Here is a 17201-nt window from a genome sequence, read left to right as displayed (position 1 = left end):
AGAGCCCTTCATTTCTTAAGCACTATACTGTATGTACGAATCTCACCATCGAATATAGAAATGGTAATTACACCACTTAGAGAGATGCACAGCTCGCATTATAAAATAGTAAAAACAAATTTGTCCACAGCATTGTGTCATTCAAAATACTTTATTTTCTGTAAATTACAGACATAGAAATAGCGACGTTTCGAGTGTTGCCACTCTTACTCATGCTAGTTACAATGTATCATCTTGCAACAATTTAAAACCCTCAGTTTGGCGCCAACCACTCCACTAGGTGGATCTGCTGCCATCTACTGACCAATATAGTGAAAAACACTTTAAAAACATTTCTATATTACATGATAAAATGTAACTAAGAATTAATCATTTGTTTGCTTAAACACAGTTAATTTCATATTTTTCTATCACTTAATATATAATCAATTAATTTCTCAGGAGTAAAAGGATCCTAGTTAAAGTGTTTTTCACTATATTGGTCAGTAGATGGCAGCAGATCCACCTAGTGGAGTGGTTGGCGCCAAACTGAGGGTTTTAAGTTGTTGCAAGATGATACATTGTAACTAGCATGAGTAAGAGTGGCAAAAGTATTTTGAATGACACAGTGCTGTGGACAAATTCATTTCTACTATTGGAATTGGGGGAGCTTGGCAGGACCCTGTTTTCACTTGCACTGCACTCCTGAGTTTGCTGTACTAACAAGCTTCTATAGTCTCGCATTATAAAATGTGTGTTTAGATCATCCAGTCCTCAGACACAAAAGCCTCTCTGGCAAATATCTGCTCCTTAAATATTATTCAAACTCTTTAACTCTTTCCTGCTGGGGTTAAATTGTCTACATCGGAACAACTGTTCCGATGTAGACAAATTGAAATCACGCGATCGTGCACACAATTGCGAGATTTCAATTATTGGATCGTGTCTGGGGGGCATCCCTATAACCCTAGGAACGCACTCCAGACCGCGATCAAATCCAGGAAGCGCAGTAGGCTTCAGGACAGCCGTTGACTATGACATTCTATTCCGTCATAAGGGCTCTAAAGCCCAGTGTAATTATGACAGAATAGAACGGCATGACGGCGCTAAAAGGTTAAACGGGTCTGTAGTCTACACCCACACAGGACTTGTTATTGAATGGAAGTCACATGACTAATTTTACCATATAGAGTTCGAGATACATGCCTACCTCAGTATATTGTCATGGACAGAAGCAATAGAAGAATATTTTTTTTTTTGTAGCAATGTTATACATTGTTGCAAATATTACTGTCGTAGAATGCTGAAGACATGCACGCTCCTGAGCTCCTGTGAGCCTTTACTCTTCAACAAAGCATACCAAGATAACAAAGCAAATTTGATAATAGAAGTAAAGCTGTTTAAAATTGCATGCTCTATCTGAATTATACGAATTTGATTTTGACTTTACTGTCTCTTTAAGGTAGACTCACTTGTTTCTTTCAAAACACAAAGGGCTAGATTACAAGTGGAGCGCTAAATTATTGCGCTCCCGCAAATGTGCAAATTTGCCCGTTTGCGGGCGTGCAATAATTCACCAACCATTGACCTTGCGGTAGCAATTAGCGCTCAGAAAATTAACCAGAGAATAGATATCTTGCTCTCGTGAGCGCAATGCTTCCTAGCAATGCGAATGCGATTAACTTGTAATACCAGTGCACATTATCGTGCCCTGGCATTACAAAGTGGAGCGCTAATACCGCTTGCATGCAAGCGATATTTAGCACTCCACTTGTAATCTGGTCCTAAATCAATACTTCCTTAGACTTACCACTAGGTGTCAGTAATATACATAATATGCATGACACAGGAAAAATATATACAGTATATATCACAACAATAAAACTGAGTATTTCTGGTTAAAAAAATGCTCACAATTATTATTATTATTATTATTACTATTATTTTTCTGCAGCATTTGTAATTTTTATGTGTTTCTGCATTAAGGTAATATAATAACATTCTCTAACATCATTTTGTGTCTATCTGTGCATGATATTTGGGGAGTTCTAGACTTAGTCCTATTTTATCTTGATGATAAACAAAACATATCAAATATGCATGTAAATGTGCTCATAGAGACACTAGCTATGCTACCATTAAAAACACTAGAGGGCGCACCACCACTGCAAATAAAGGCTATGGCACTATGGTCTGTGATTGATTTTGCCTGCAGCACCCTAGTTATAAAAAAAAAATTAAATAAAAAAAACCCAGCATGGCTGTGTGCAAAGTATAGTCAAAGATATGTTATATTTAACCCCTTAAGGACCAGGCATTTCAGAGAAAAACGCCCACATTTTTAGCATTTTTGCTAAACAAAAAAAAAACCTTGTTTTGTTTATCTATCAAAAACTTTATATATTTTTTTTTTTTTTTAAGTAGACAACCAAAGGTATTTATCTAGGCCCATTTTGGTATATTTCATGTCACAATTTTGGGTTGCTCACTGAAATTATTTATACACAACTACTGCAGTCATAAGACAAATGGTTGTAAAAGGTTCTCTGGGGTCCCCTTTGTTCAGAAATGCCAGACATGCATGGTTTTGCAATAAGTTTTTGGCAATCAGAAGGCCGCTAATTGCAGTTCTGCACCACACTTCTGAAATTCCCAGCAGTGAAGGGGTTAATTCGTTATCTGGTAAGGGAAATAAAATACTAATGCAGGAATTACCCTCCCACCTGACACTTCCCTCCACCCTGATCCCTCTCAAATAACTCCCAGCATGCCAGCATGCAGTTTAGGGCTTTTTTATTATTCTTTTTATTTTATTTTTTTTCTTGTCTGCAGTGTAAGGATCTCTCCTTAACCATCCACCTCCCAGATTTTGTACAGTAACCATGTGATCGCTGTGTTTCGCTATCACGGCAATCACATGACCGCCCGGTCTCTGACTCACCCCAGACACACTGCTTCAGAAGCGAGGCGAGTTCCAATGCTGCGGGTGGGTAAGGGATAGTGGGGGATCCCCTGTTAGCCAACAAAAAGGACAAATTTACCACAAAACACGATTCTACTGTGCTACTGTCCATCTCTGATGAGACTGAGCCCAGAGAAGTCGGCGGCGCTTCTGGACAGTGTTGATGTATGGCTTCTGCTTTGCATAGTAAAGCCTTAACTTTCATTTGTGGATGCAGCGGCGAATGGTGTTGAGTTTACTGACAAAGGTTTACCAAAGTATTCCCGAGCCCATGTTAGGCTATACATTTATAGATTCATAACGTTTTTTGTTTTGAGACAGCAACGTCTGCGGGATCGGAGATCACGCACATTTAGAACTGGTTTTCGGCCTTGCCCTTAACGTCCCGAAATTTTTTTTTTATTATATTGTGCACTGTAGAAGGTGAAATGCCCAAAATCCTACCAATTTTGGGGGGGAATGTTGTTTTCAAAGTGTTGGATTATTCGCTGACGCATCTGTTGGCAGATTGGCGAGCCTCGACCCATCCTTGCTCTTGAAAAACGAGCCCTTTTTTGGACGCTTCTTATATTCTATGATTACACGATTGTCTCACCTGTTTTACATCACCTTCATATTTCAACTTTTTTGGAACGTGTTGCAGTCATCAGATTTGAAATGAGTGTATATTTTCAAAAATACATTAAATTCACAAAGTAAAACCTCAAATAATGTGTTAATAATGTGTTTTTAATATAGTACAGGGTGAATTGAATATTCAAATTACTAATTTTGTTTGTTTTTTTGCATTTTCCATACTGTCCCAACTTTTTCAAAATTGGGTTTGTATATTTTGGTATGTTAAGATCCTCCAATCCCGATCGACTCTCAAATAAGTTTTCCTACTCTCACATGCTGATTTGTGACTAACTGAAAAATATTAAACGTGCACTGCTAAACTGTTATACAAGAAAACAGCTAACTGGACAAGAAGAAAGCTGTGGGCGGAGCTTGGCAGACATTTTCAGCTGCTAACAAACAATGTTTATTTAAACGTTTCATGTACTTCTTACAAGCTTATAGATGCGTAACCCGTTGAAAGATGCTTGTCTGGTATGTAACAATAAATAATAAAGAATAAGTATTGGGTCTAGACTGTCCCTTTAATAAATGGTTATTAACAACAAGTATCCCCATTAATGTTTATGGAGATGTTTTGTGTCACTACCAGATTCCACAGTTTATAGGGATACCAAAAATACTGGAAAATCTGTAGGTTATTGATCACAATGGTAGGTGGAGTCACACAATGCAAGAGCCTATACTCTTAATCCCACCATATATATTTTTCACAAAGGAGCAGTCGTTGTACCCTTTGGCTGCCAGTAACATTCAAATCAATAGAATATAGTTTCACTTTTTGATTACTAGTAATATATGAACAAAGTAGTGATTTGATCCTCTTTTTAGCTGCTCACTTCTTTATGGTCCATATTTGTTAGACATAGGAGGCATTTACATTTAGCTAACACATTTAAGTGTCCAGTATTTTTGTGAAGATTTTACTGGACAGCCTGCTAAAATACTTGCCTGTCCAGTGGAATACTGGACACCCGGTAACCCTGACAGTTACAGCAGCAATGGAAACTAGACCTACGTTTTTATCCTGGTGCAGACCCTGAGGAAGGCTTTGGCTATGTGCTGGACCCATTTGTGACGATTAAACACTGTTACCAAGAACTAGCCGTGCAAAAATAAAATGTTTTAACAAATAAGATTTATTTTTTATTTTTTTGGTTTGCATAAGCACGACCCTGTAATGTCCTTTTAACATTGTATTACTAGATCTTACCGCTGAATAAAACCTTTGCTACTGCAATCCTTTTAAGACATACAAACACATTTTTGTCTTGTTTCTAAATACAACCTCCAGGGGACATCTTACATAAAGTCCACAAAAAGCTATATTACTGCATTGGAGTTTGATTATTAGATTCCCCTAGTTGTTAGAATATTCACAACTGAGAAAGGATTTCTGGTTTGAAATATTGCTGTTATGGTTCCAATATACTTCTATTATCAAATTTGCTTGGTTCCCATTGTAATTCTTTGTGGAAAAGATAATGCCCAGAATCCTCAGCAAAAGAACATAGTTTATGCTTTGCCATTCTTGAGCTCAACCCAGCTGGTGATTGGTGGATACATATGCCACTTTTGATTGGCCCTTCAAATATGCTCAACTCAAAAGCTGCATTGCTTAAAGGGCCATGATACCCAAAAGTTGAAACACTTTTAAGAGATGCAGCATAGCTGTAAAAAGCTAACTAGAAAATATCACCTGAACATCTCTATGTAAAAAGAAAGATAATTTACCCCAGAATGTAAATTAAAAGTATTCAAACCCCATTGGAAAGGACTTTAAGCAACAAATCAGTATGTATCAGGCAAGGGAGTGAGCTTCGTGCACACTCATATTATTTCCCTATTCAGTTTAAGGAAGTTTACTATGAAATCTCATGAGAGTTAAGCAAATTCTCATGAGATTATAGTAAAAGAGTTCATGACCTCAGCACTGTTGATGCTGATTAGCTGCAGTTCATTTCTTCATTTTTTTTATTTTTATTTTACCTGCAACTGGACAGCAGCTGAAGTATAACTTTTTACACAGCACTTTCTTTGGTGAGCTAAGAAAATTGTGAAGTAAAATATCTTCCTTTTTTACATAGAGATTCTAAGGTGATATTTCCTGCCTGCTTTTAACAGTTATACTGTATCAGTTTCAAGTGATTTTGCATATGAGTATAATGTCCCTTTAAACACATAGTTACAGCCAGGCATTTGTACAAAAATAAAATGCTTCAACACATAAGAGAATTTTATTCTTGTGCTATTATGCCCCTGTAAGGTTCATAAATATATAAATCTAAATATTATATCTATGAATTCTAAAATTCCCCTGCACAATATTGAAGTCACATCCAATTTTAAAACAGTAGGTGATAACTCTGCTATTATCTTTACTAAAGACTATGAAATTTGATTTATTACTACCAATTGTTTAGTTTGCAACTAAAAATGTGACCCATTTTAAAGATATGTATTGTTTGCCCATATTATATTACATGCTGTTGATTTTGTTTTATATCATAACATAATTACCCTTTAAAGTGAATGTCAATATTGATGCTAAAGTGCCCGGTTTTTTAAATTTCGATTAAAAACAGGGGCACTTTAATTCATCAAAATTTACATTTCACTCCTATTGAGAAAAAACACTTACCTTTTAATCTTCACAGCAGCTCCAGCTTCCTCCGGTCGTCGCAAGCCATTTCTGACATCAGAAATGATGGATAGGTCATCCTCCAATCACGGCTCCCCCCCCCCCCCCCCCCCCGGGTGAATCAGTGTCTGATTCAACGCCGTGATTGGAGGAAGCCGATGCCTCATTTTAGACCCAGGAAGAGGCTTTGCAACGGACGGAGGAAGCTGGAGCTGCTGTGAAGATTAAAAGGTATGTTTTCACAACAGGAGTGAAATGTAAATTTTGATGAATTAAAGTGCCCCTGTTTTTAATCGAGGCACTTTAGCATCAAAATTGACATTCACTTTAAAGGAACATGAAACAGTAAATAAATGCTAGACATGATCATGGTATTCAGTTTGTTAAAACATAGGTTATTCTAATGCTAACCAGCATAGATTATTAATATGTAAATTTAAATTCCAGGGTCGGAGGGAGAATCAGAAGAGGAAGAAGTTCAGAAAAAGCCAAAAAAGAAGGGGACAAGTGAGACTGGGTCAGAAACTAAAGAGAAGAAGCAAAAAGGTGTGATATACAAAATGACTGATAAACAATTGCTTTTATATAACAATGCCAGTATATGGTTGAAATCCTCAGTTAAAGGACCATTACATATAGCAGAATAGCATAATCAATAAATACATAATAAAAAGACAATGCAAAAGCACTTGGTTTAAATTTCAAATAAGTAGAAGATTTTTGTTCGGACCATTTTCAAAGTTAGTTAAATTTTACTTCCCGTTGCATCATGTGACAGCCATCAGCCAATCACAAATGCATTAACATATATTCCGTAAATTCTTCCACATGCTTAGTAGGAGCTGTTGCCTCACAAAGTGTAAATATGAAAAGATTGTGCACATTTAGATAATGGCGGTGAATTGGAAAGTTGTTTAAAATGATGTGCTCTATCTGTCATGAACGTATAATTTTGACTTTAGAGTTCCTTTAACAATCTAGGCTTAAATATTGTATTGGAATTTATTGCAATTTATATGTTACTAGTCCTAAAGCCCGTTCACACGGGCCATTTTTTGCAGTACAGTGGTCCCACCCCTTGCTCTCTCTCTCCCCCTCTCTTTTGCGCTCTCTCTCACTCCACCTCTCTTTTGCTCTCTCTCTCTCCCCCTCTCTTTTGCTCTCTCTCTCCCCCCTCTCTTTTGCTCTCTCTCCCCCTCTCTTTTGCGCTCTCTACCCCTCTCTTTTGCGCTCTCTCCCCCTCTCTTTTGCGCTCTCTCTTGCTCCACCTCTCTTTTGCTCTCGCTCTCCCCCCTCTGTTTTGCTCCCTCTCCCCCCTCTCTTTTGCTTTCTCTCCCCCCTCTCTTTTGCTCTCTCTCCCCCCCTCTCTTTTGCTTTCTCTCCCCCTCTTTTTTGCGCTCTCTCTCCCCCCTCTCTTTTACGCTCTCTCTCCCCCTCTCTTTTGCGCTCTCTCTCTCCCCCTCTTTTGCGTGCTCTCTCTCTCCCCCTCTCTTTTGCGCTCTCTCTTCCCCTCTCTTTTGCGCTCTCTCTCCCCCTCTCTTTTGCGCTCTCTCTCTCCCCCTCTCTTTTGCGCTCTCTCTCTCTCCCCCTCTTTTGCGCTCTCCCCCTCTTTTGCGCTCTCTCTCTCCCCCTATCTTTTGTGCTCTCTCTCTCCCCCCCTTTCTTTTGCGCTCTCTCTCCCCCTCTCTTTTGCGCTCTCTCTCTCTCCCCCCTCTCTTTTGCTCTCTCTCCCCCTCTTTTTTGCGCTCTCTCTCCCCCCTCTCTTTTACGCTCTCTCCCCCTCTCTTTTGCATTCTCTCTCTCTTTTGCGCTCTCTCTCCCCCTCTCTTTTGAGCTCTCTCTCCCCCTCTCTTTTGCGCTCTCTCTCCCCCTCTTTTGCGCTCTCTCTCTCCCCCTCTCTTTTGCACTCTCTCTCTCTCCACCTCTTTTGCGCTCTCTCTCTCCCCCTCTCTTTTGCACTCTATCTCTCCCCCCCTTTCTTTTGCGCTCTCTCTCCCCCCTCTCTTTTGCGCTCTCTCTCCCCCCTCTCTTTTGCTCTCTCTCCCCCTCTTTTTTGCGCTCTCTCTCCCCCCTCTCTTTTACGCTCTCTCTCCCCCTCTCTTTTGCGTTCTCTCTCTCTTTTGCGCTCTCTCTCCCCCCTCTTTTGCGTGCTCTCTCTCCCCCTCTCTTTTGCGCTCTCTCTCTCCCCCTCTTTTGTGTGCTCTCTCTCCACCTCTCTTTTGCGCTCTCTCTCTCTCCACCTCTTTTGCGCTCTCTCTCTCCCCCTCTCTTTTGCGCTCTCTCTCTCCCCCCCTTTCATTTGCGCTCTCCCCCCTCTCTTTTGCGCTCTCTCTCTCCCCCCTCTCTTTTGCTCTGTCTCTCTCTCCTTTTTTTTTGCTCTCTCCATCCCTCTCTTTTGCTCTTTCTCTCCATCCCTCTCTTTTGCTCTCTCTCTCCCCCTCTCTTTTGCTCTCTCTCTCCCCCCTCTCCTTTGCTCTGTCTCTCTCCCCTCTCTTTTGCTCTATCTCCCCCCTCTCTTCTGCACTTTCCTCTCTCTTCTGTTCTTCCCCTCTCCTTAGCTCTTTCCTATCTCTTTTTTTGTCTCTTCCCCTCTCTTTCTATTTCTCTCCCCTCTCTGTCGCGCCGACCGCGCCCGGTCACGCCCCCGCCATGCCCAACCACGCCCTGACCATACCCGGTCCTGTCCGGTCATGCCCATGCTCCCGTCCGTTCACACCAACTTTTGCCGCAAACAGCATGGATTGTCAGGTAAGGCCAGGTGTGTTTGTCTTCGTGCTGTCTCTACTGCGCATGCTTCGGACAAACACACTTGACCTTTTATTTAATAGGATATGCAATGTTAGATAGTCCGGTAAGTTACTTTTGACCCCCTCTGAATTGGTGGTTAGTGCATCATATGGTACTTTTAAGGACCCAGTGATAATATGTGTATTAGGAGACACAACTGTATTTCCCATGACTGCAGCTCATATTTACGATAGGCGGCAAAAAAAGAAAGTTAAAAGCCCTTTATTAGACGTAGTTAAAAACACAAGGCAAAGCACTCAGTCGATTCCATTATGGGTGCTTTTCCTTGTGTTTTTAACTACGTCTAATAAAGGGCTTTTAACTTTCTTTTTTTGCAGGCTATAATAACTTTGAGCAGATGGATCAATTTAGTGTCCCTTTAACAAGACTTATGGAGACATAGGGGCCGATTTATTACAGTGCGGACGGACATGATACGATGTAGCGTATCATGTCCGCCACACATTAATAAATGCCGACTGCTTGTGCAACACCGCCCCCTGAAGATTTGCGGCCAATCGGATTGACTGATGTCTGCCGCTTCAGAGGCAGCGGATGAGTTTAGGAGCAGCGGTCTTAAGAAGAAGGCTCGCTCGGAAACAGGCCGATTAGGGGCCATTTTTAAAAAATGTTTAATAGTTTATAAATATTTATTTAAGTTTTTTTCATTTATTGAGAAAACAGTGTTTTCCGATTTGTCAAGAATTTTGTCAGAAGTCAAGAAATAAAGTTCAGGAATTTATTTTCTATAAAAGGAAAGTGGACACCGCCAATATCACCTTCTATAACAGGATTTTAACAGTTCTCATACTGTAAATCGTGAAAGTTATTAAAATGTCACAATTTTCTTGTTTTTTTTTTGTTTGTTTTTTTAATATGTACAAAAGATCTTGGTTGCCAACAAAAAACCTGCAATGGCGAACAGTTAAATCCTGATAACAACAATGCGTTTTCCAATAGAAAAGACATTTAAAAAGCCGAAAGTACTGTAAATTACAATAACAATAAGTATTAAATAAAAAGAAACATTTTAAGAACGGAATTGCTAAATGCTCCATAATTTCCTAAAGATCTTGTTAGTGATACGTGAGATTATGTATATGGCTATTAAATACATAGACATATGACGGACTGTGCAATAGTGATAGATATTAGCAAATGTGTTGAAATTTTTCACAAAATGGTAAAACGTTATACAAAAGTTTGTAAATCAAAAGCAAATGCAGGATTTTGTGAAGAGATATTTTTAATATTATTGGCAACTCTTTAAACTCGGCCATAGGTCTTATTAACCACTAAAATAAAGCACAGTTATACCAAATTATAGTTATGACAGCAAAGTATGTTAGGGGTTTTCTTCTATGAAGACCAATATGCCCCTTAAGGAAATTCATTCATTATTTAAAAAACAATATTACAATCTTTTAAACACTCAGTTGAATCTGTAATTGACTGTGCTAGACATCAGCAATATTTCTCTGGAAATCTGTATTTCATAGATAAGATGCAACAACATTATTTGAGGAAATATTAAAGGGATGGTGTATCGTAAAATAGTTTCCTCTTAATGTGTTTACAATTACTTGTTATACCAGCTGCAGAATATAAAATGTATGGGACATTGCTTCTTTATATTAATGTGAATGTGAAGGAGAGACACCTACATTATAATGCCCAAAAAAAGCCCCCAAAGATTTTGCATCATTTTTCTACATACTAGAGAGAACAGTGGAAAAATTAACATTTTATTATCTCTATCTCACCACCCTAGAAGTGTGATGATTACTTCTAAACATTCTTGTTTACATAGCTTTTCTATAGCCATTACTTAAAGGGACATGAAACGTAAAACTTTTCTTTCATGATTCAGGTAGAGCCTGTAATTTTAAACAACTTTCTAATTTACTTCTATTATCCAATTTTCTGTGTTCTTTTGGTATCTTTTGTTGTAAAACAGAGATGTAAGCTCAGGAGTGCGCACGTGTCTGGGGCACTATATGGCAGCAGTTTGGCAAGAATGTTATACATTTGCAACAAATACCTGATAATAATAATAATAAGAGCACTAGACAGCACCATTATTTTCTGTCATGCTCTTCAGCAAAAGAATATCACGATAATGAAGCAAATTTTATAATAGAAGTAAATTGGAACCTTTTTTTTTTTTAATTGTATGCTCTGTCTGAATCACACAATATTTTTTTTTTATTTTTTTTTTCATATCCCTTTAAGTGCTTAAATTTTCAGTACGGGTGGAAATAAAACAGGCAAAATAAATCAGTTATTTCAAATGACAAAATAAAGGTAAAGGAGATGTATGTAAACAAATTAATACATTCCAGCAGCTAAAATAAATAATTGGGAACACATTAAAAGGGGGAACAAAAATCAAAGTACACTTTAAACACTCATGGACAAATGCATATCCCAGTGTCATATTGAAAGCAGTATCAACTCCCGCCTCCAGAATGCCCCACTGCAATTACTCCTGAACTGATTAACCATCACCCCTGAAAAACATCCCTCACCACAAATAATGCTTTATCTCATACAGGGGCCTATCTATCAAGCTTCGAATGGAGCTTGTAAGCTGCTGGTGTAATGCTGCCCCCTGCAGATTCGTGGGCAATCGGCCACCAGCAGGGGGGTGTCAATCAACCCGATCGTACTTGATTGGGTTGAATTGCTGTGATGTCTGTCCGCCTGCTCAGAGCAGGCAGACAGGTTATGGAGAAGCGGTCTTTAGACCGCTGCTTCATAACTGGTGTTTCTGGCGAGTCTGCAGGCTCGCCAGAAACACGGGGCCTCAAGCTCCATATGGAGCTTGATAAATGGGCCCCATAGTGTGTACGTAATGAGACATTTAAGTGTAAAATTCAAATCCTCTATCTCATTAAATTATTGTATCTTTATGTTTAATTATTTTTATTAATTTTTTTAGAACATACAGAACAAAGAAACAATGCCCATTGCATATATTTAGAAGTAAAGTTAGTTTGAAGAAGTCCCTTTCATGGTCTTGTGACCTATGAGTTCATTAAGTCTCTAGATGAGCTTCTTTTTAGAATCCATCCTGTTGAAGGTCTAGAGTGCTAGTAAATCGAGATCCTTCATCTGTTTCCAGTAATGGGCATGTGAACAGTTTGACATAAGAATGTTCAATGACCTCTTCATGAGAGATCAAATAATTAACATTGAGATATAAAATAAAATAAGCAAAGAAAAAAGTTAAAAGAAATAAATTACAAAAAATAAGTTAAGAGCCAATCCAGAAGGTAAATATAAGTCCAAGTCTTAGGTAGAAGTCTATATTACATTATGTGTTAATTTTAGAGGAGTTTTGATTTGTACTAGGGGGTCGCTAGTTTCAGGAGTTGGGTCCGTCTTTTAACACCCAATAGAACCATATCTTATTAACTGTTTCTCTATTGTCTAGAAACCATGCTGCCAATTCATACATGGTATGGGTTACTGTAACTTTTTTTTAGAAATTCTGTCCATGTTATTGTACCTGTTTTCCAGTATTTTGTGATGCAGGTTCTGGTGACTGTGCATAAAATCTTAATGAACGTGTTGGTGGGGTTATTGTATTTTTTGGTATGTTCATGGAGGAGTGCTTGTGTAATGGTGAGTTGGATATTGTCATCTAATAACTGAAGATAGGGATTTCCAAATTGACTAAATCTTATGACAATCCCACTACATGTGCCTATAAGTGCCCTTTTCGTTGCATTCCCTATAACAGAGTCTAGAGCCATTTTGGAACTTTTGAGAAGTCTTTATAGGAGTTAGATACCAGTGGAACATTGTCTTAATAGAGTTTTCTTTGAGATCTGTGCTCAGAAGTCCTCTATTGGCTTCACTAAATATAACTTCCCACGCCTCATTTTCTATAGCTATTTCCAGATCCTTCTCCCAGTTAAGCTGAATCATGTTTTAAGCTTTGTCTTGTGTATTCTGAATGTAAATATATAGTTTAGAAATAGCTTGTTTCTGTCTATTGGGTGAAATGCTTAGATTTCCTATGGTTGTGGAGTTGTGGTTATGTATAGTTTTAAAAGATCTGCAGAAAGAGGATGTGATTTGTAGGTATAGATACCATTGGAGTTTGAGTGTACCCAGTTTGGATTGTAGCTGTGAAAATGTGAGAACCGAACCTTTGTCCAGCAGATCCGCTACCTGATATAAACCCTTATTTTCCCATTTACTCACGAGATTCCTATAGTCTCTATCTATTAGATATCTAATTGGCATTAGTGTAGAGTTATCAGGTAAAAGTGTAATATTTTTAACTATATTGTTCCATATATAGATTGAAGTTTCTGTGGTGGGGGGATTGTATATATTGATTGGTCTGAATGTAGGTATGTTGTCCCAGAATATTGCGTCTGGAAAATTTCTATTTCCCATCTCAGCATCCTTTTTGGATCTATGTATCAGTGAATCTTGGGCTAGTCTGGAGGCATAATAAAAGTCTAGGAGAAAATGAGCCCCCATTCCGCCTAAATTTTTGTGTCTGAAAAGTATTTTATTTGATATTCCCCCATGTTTTTTCCCTTCGATATCCACTTGTAGTGTTTTCAATTCCGAAATTATAATCTTTATGGGTAGTGCGATTAATAAATATAATAGCCAGGAAATGATAGTCATTTTAATCACCACAACGCGTCCTAGCCACGAGAAATTATAGGATTTTCATTTATTTACATCTTTTCTATTTTGCTTAAAGAGTGGGGTGTAATTGTGCTTGTATAATTGGTGGGAATTGATAGATAAATTGTTTTGCCTATATTAAATAAAAATTTAGTTCAATCAATTTTTGTGTGTGGGATGGAATCTCAATTGGCAACACTTATCACTTGTCTAAATTTATCTTATATCCCGAAAGCTTGGAGAATCTTTCCAAGGTCGCATATAAGTTGGGTAGGAAAATCAATGGTCTCGTAATGGTGAGCAATATATAATCTGCAAATAAGGTTAATTTGTATTCTATACTACCTATTTTAACTCCTAATATGTCTGGTTTTTCTCTAATATTTGCTGCCAAGGGTTCAAAGCACAGGGCAAATAGTAAGGGAGAAAGGAGGCATCCTTGTCTGGTTCCATTTAATATAGGAAAGGGATGGGATTTATAACCTGCAGAGGACACTTGCGCTTTCGGGGAGGAATAAATTGCTCTTAGAGCTTCCATAAAAAGGCAGTTGAATCCTATGTGTGATATTAAGGATAACAAGTATTGCCAATCTATTCTGTCAAATGACTTCTACGCGTCCAGCGAGAGGAGCAGAGAAGGCGTTTCTGTTTCTTTTAGATAGTGTATGATGTTTACCATACAATGAATGTTGTCCGGAGCTTCCCTGTATTTAATTAACCCTACCTGGGCAGGGTGAATCAGGTTTGGTAGGATATAGGGATGTGTCAAGGAGTGCCTAAAAATAAGGCTAGGCGGATAAAAATTGACTAATTATTAGTAAAATACAAGTATTAACCTTAAAGGTATTAACTTTAAAAGTATAAACATTTATTATTGGAAATTCAGAAATTATAAAACTGACATTAAAAAACATCAAATGTTTGACGTACAGTTTAACATGGATCCATGTTACAGAATAAACTACATGTAGTTGTGAGATCAGAATAATATGTTCAATCAAAACACGTGTGTAGGATAAGTCTGTCGTCCCAAATGAAGTAAGGTTTTGAATGTTCCTTATGTGGACGCTGTGATGTGTAGATAGATCCTTAGATGGTGATATCCAAATGAAAAAAGTGAAAAAAGTAGATGAAAATGTAGACTAAGACTGAATCTTGATAAAGGCCTATTATAAGGCCAAAACGTGTAGAAAGTATATGGTAAACCTATTTTTGATCATTTCACATTGTTCTTAGCAGCATTGCACTATTGTACTTTCTTTGTTTATAGGTTTCAAGGACAAAGTACACAAAAAGATAGCTCTGGATAATTCTGGACCTATTATATTAGGATATATATTCACCACCATTTTCTTCAGAGTGGATATCACTTTCACACTATTTTTTATTTTGATTTTTTGGAAATTTTTCACATATATTTTTGCATATAATTTTTGCACCCTTTTTACTTACTTTTCTACATTTTCATCTACATGTGTTTCATTTGGATATCACCATCTAAGGATCTATCTAAACATCACAGCATTCATATAAGGAACATTCACAACCTTACTTCATTTGGGACGACAGACTTATCCTACACACGTGTTTTGATTGGACATATTATTCTGATCTCACAACTACATGTAGTTTATTCTGTAACATGGATCCATGTTAAACTGTACGTCAAACATTTTATGTTTTTTAATGTCAGTTTTATAATTTCTGAATTTCCAATATTACATGTTTATACTTTTAAGGTTAATACCGTTAAGGTTAATACTTGTATTTTACTAATAATTAGTCTATTTTTATCCGCCTAGCCTTATTTTTAGGCGCTCCTTGACACATCTCTATATCTCTGTTTCTCTCAGGGCAAGCTAGGTACCCTTTTCAAGGAGCTATAGGTGTTGCTCACGCCAAGCGTTGGGGGTATATTGTTTGCTTATAGGTTTGGTAGGATATGTTTGAGGCGGTTGGCTAAAATTTTAGTAAAAATGTTAAAATCTTGGTTGATAAGAGATATCGGGTGATAATTGGGGCATTATTTGGGATTTTTGCCTGGTTTTGGTATAACTACTATTTTGGCTAATAACAATTCCTGGGGGGATCCAGTGGCCTTCCATGAAATGATTGCAAAATTTGGTATGATGTGGAATAAAGGAAGATCTAAATAATTTATAATATTCCCCTGGGAATCCGTCCGGGCCGGGGGATTTACCTGTTTTATCTCTGTTGTTATCTCTATTGTTGTTATTGGGGCATTCAGACTATTTCTGTCATCTTTTGTAATGTTCGGTAATGATGTGGAAAAATGGAAGTCATGAGTGTTTGAGTCTGTCTTTGGAGTGTGGTCTACTTTTTTCCTGTCGTATAACTTGCTGTAGTAAGCTGCAAATTTGTCCACTATTTCTTGTGGGTGTGAGGTTGTATTACCGTTAGGTCGCTCTATGAGTGGTATAGCAAAGCTTTACATGTCTCTTTTATTTTATGGGCTAAAAATTTGTCAGGTTTGTTGGAGTAGATATAGTATTGGGTGTTCAATTTCAGAATTGCTTTAGAAGCTTGTGAATTTAACATTTTAGCTAGTGAGGTTCTTTTGTTTTGGATAGTTTGTATTTTTGTGTGAGTTTGTGTTGATTTTCTAATGTTTCTATTTCTCTATGTAGTTGAGACATAAGCTTTTTATGTTGTTTGTTACAAATAGACTTGTATTGGATGAGCAGGCCTCTCATGACCGATATGTGTGCCCCCCATACATGAATTGGGTTGGGTGTGGAGTCTGTATTGATCTGCCAGTATTCTGACAGGTGTTGCAGCATTTTGTTGTGTATTACTGGGTCTTTTAAGTGTGAGGGATCATAGGTCCATGTTCTAGCTCTCTGGTAGTCTTGAATTCCCTCTAATCTTAGTGAGACTATAGAGTGATCTGACCATACACATGTATTTATATTAGAATCGTGTAGCATGGGTTGTAAAATCTGGCTTGTGTAGATATAGTCCAGTCTAGTGTATGATTTATGGGCAGATGAATAGTAGGTCATGTCTTGCGTCACTCCATAGAGTGTATTCCATGTTTCTATTAGTGAATGGGGAGCTAGTGAGTTCTGTATCTGTTTGATCATCGATTATGGTTATGATTTTTCTTGGTCAGGCAGTGATTGAGTGTAGATGTGATTGGGTACATCGTAATATTAAAGTCTCCTGCCATAACGATTCTGTATTGTGACTATTGTGTCAAAAGGTGTGAGATGTTATCAAAAAAATTGGAATCATGAGTATAGTTCAGGAAGAAGTGAATCAGAATAGAGACTCCTCTTTTTTAGGAGTCAACTGTTGCGTGGAAGTGAGTTGGGCACTCTCTGGCCTAGTATTTAGGGATTTGGGCTTTGGTAAAGTGTGTCTCTTGAAGGAATATAATATTGGCTTGTAGGGTAGAGTACTGAGTAATGGCTATCTGTCTTAATACCAGTGTTTAGTCCCCTCACGTTTTGTGAGAATATGTGTAGTTTAGGGGTCAGGTGTGTGGGTATTGCATAATGTGTGAAGTCCTGCTTTGTCTACTAATTGCACTATCAGTAG

At 37.9% G+C, this 17201-nt stretch overlaps 1 protein-coding gene across 1 annotated transcript in view; it reads left to right on the top strand.

Annotated features, from left to right (window-relative positions):
- The first annotated feature begins 1076 nt into the window (after positions 1 to 1076).
- The window catches only part of LOC128652401 (tubby-related protein 1-like), a 114309-nt gene continuing 98184 nt past the window's right edge, over positions 1077 to 17201 (top strand). The window contains exons 1-2 of the mRNA XM_053705340.1: positions 1077 to 1092; positions 6648 to 6746. Of these exons, the coding sequence (XP_053561315.1) occupies positions 1077 to 1092; positions 6648 to 6746 (115 nt within the window). The remainder of the gene's footprint in view (positions 1093 to 6647; positions 6747 to 17201) is intronic.

The sequence above is a fragment of the Bombina bombina genome, chromosome 3, assembly GCF_027579735.1.
Source record: "Bombina bombina isolate aBomBom1 chromosome 3, aBomBom1.pri, whole genome shotgun sequence".
Classification (NCBI taxonomy): Eukaryota; Metazoa; Chordata; class Amphibia; order Anura; family Bombinatoridae; genus Bombina; species Bombina bombina.
The sequence above is the reverse complement of the archived record's forward strand: the minus strand, read 5'-3'. Positions and strand labels throughout refer to the sequence as shown.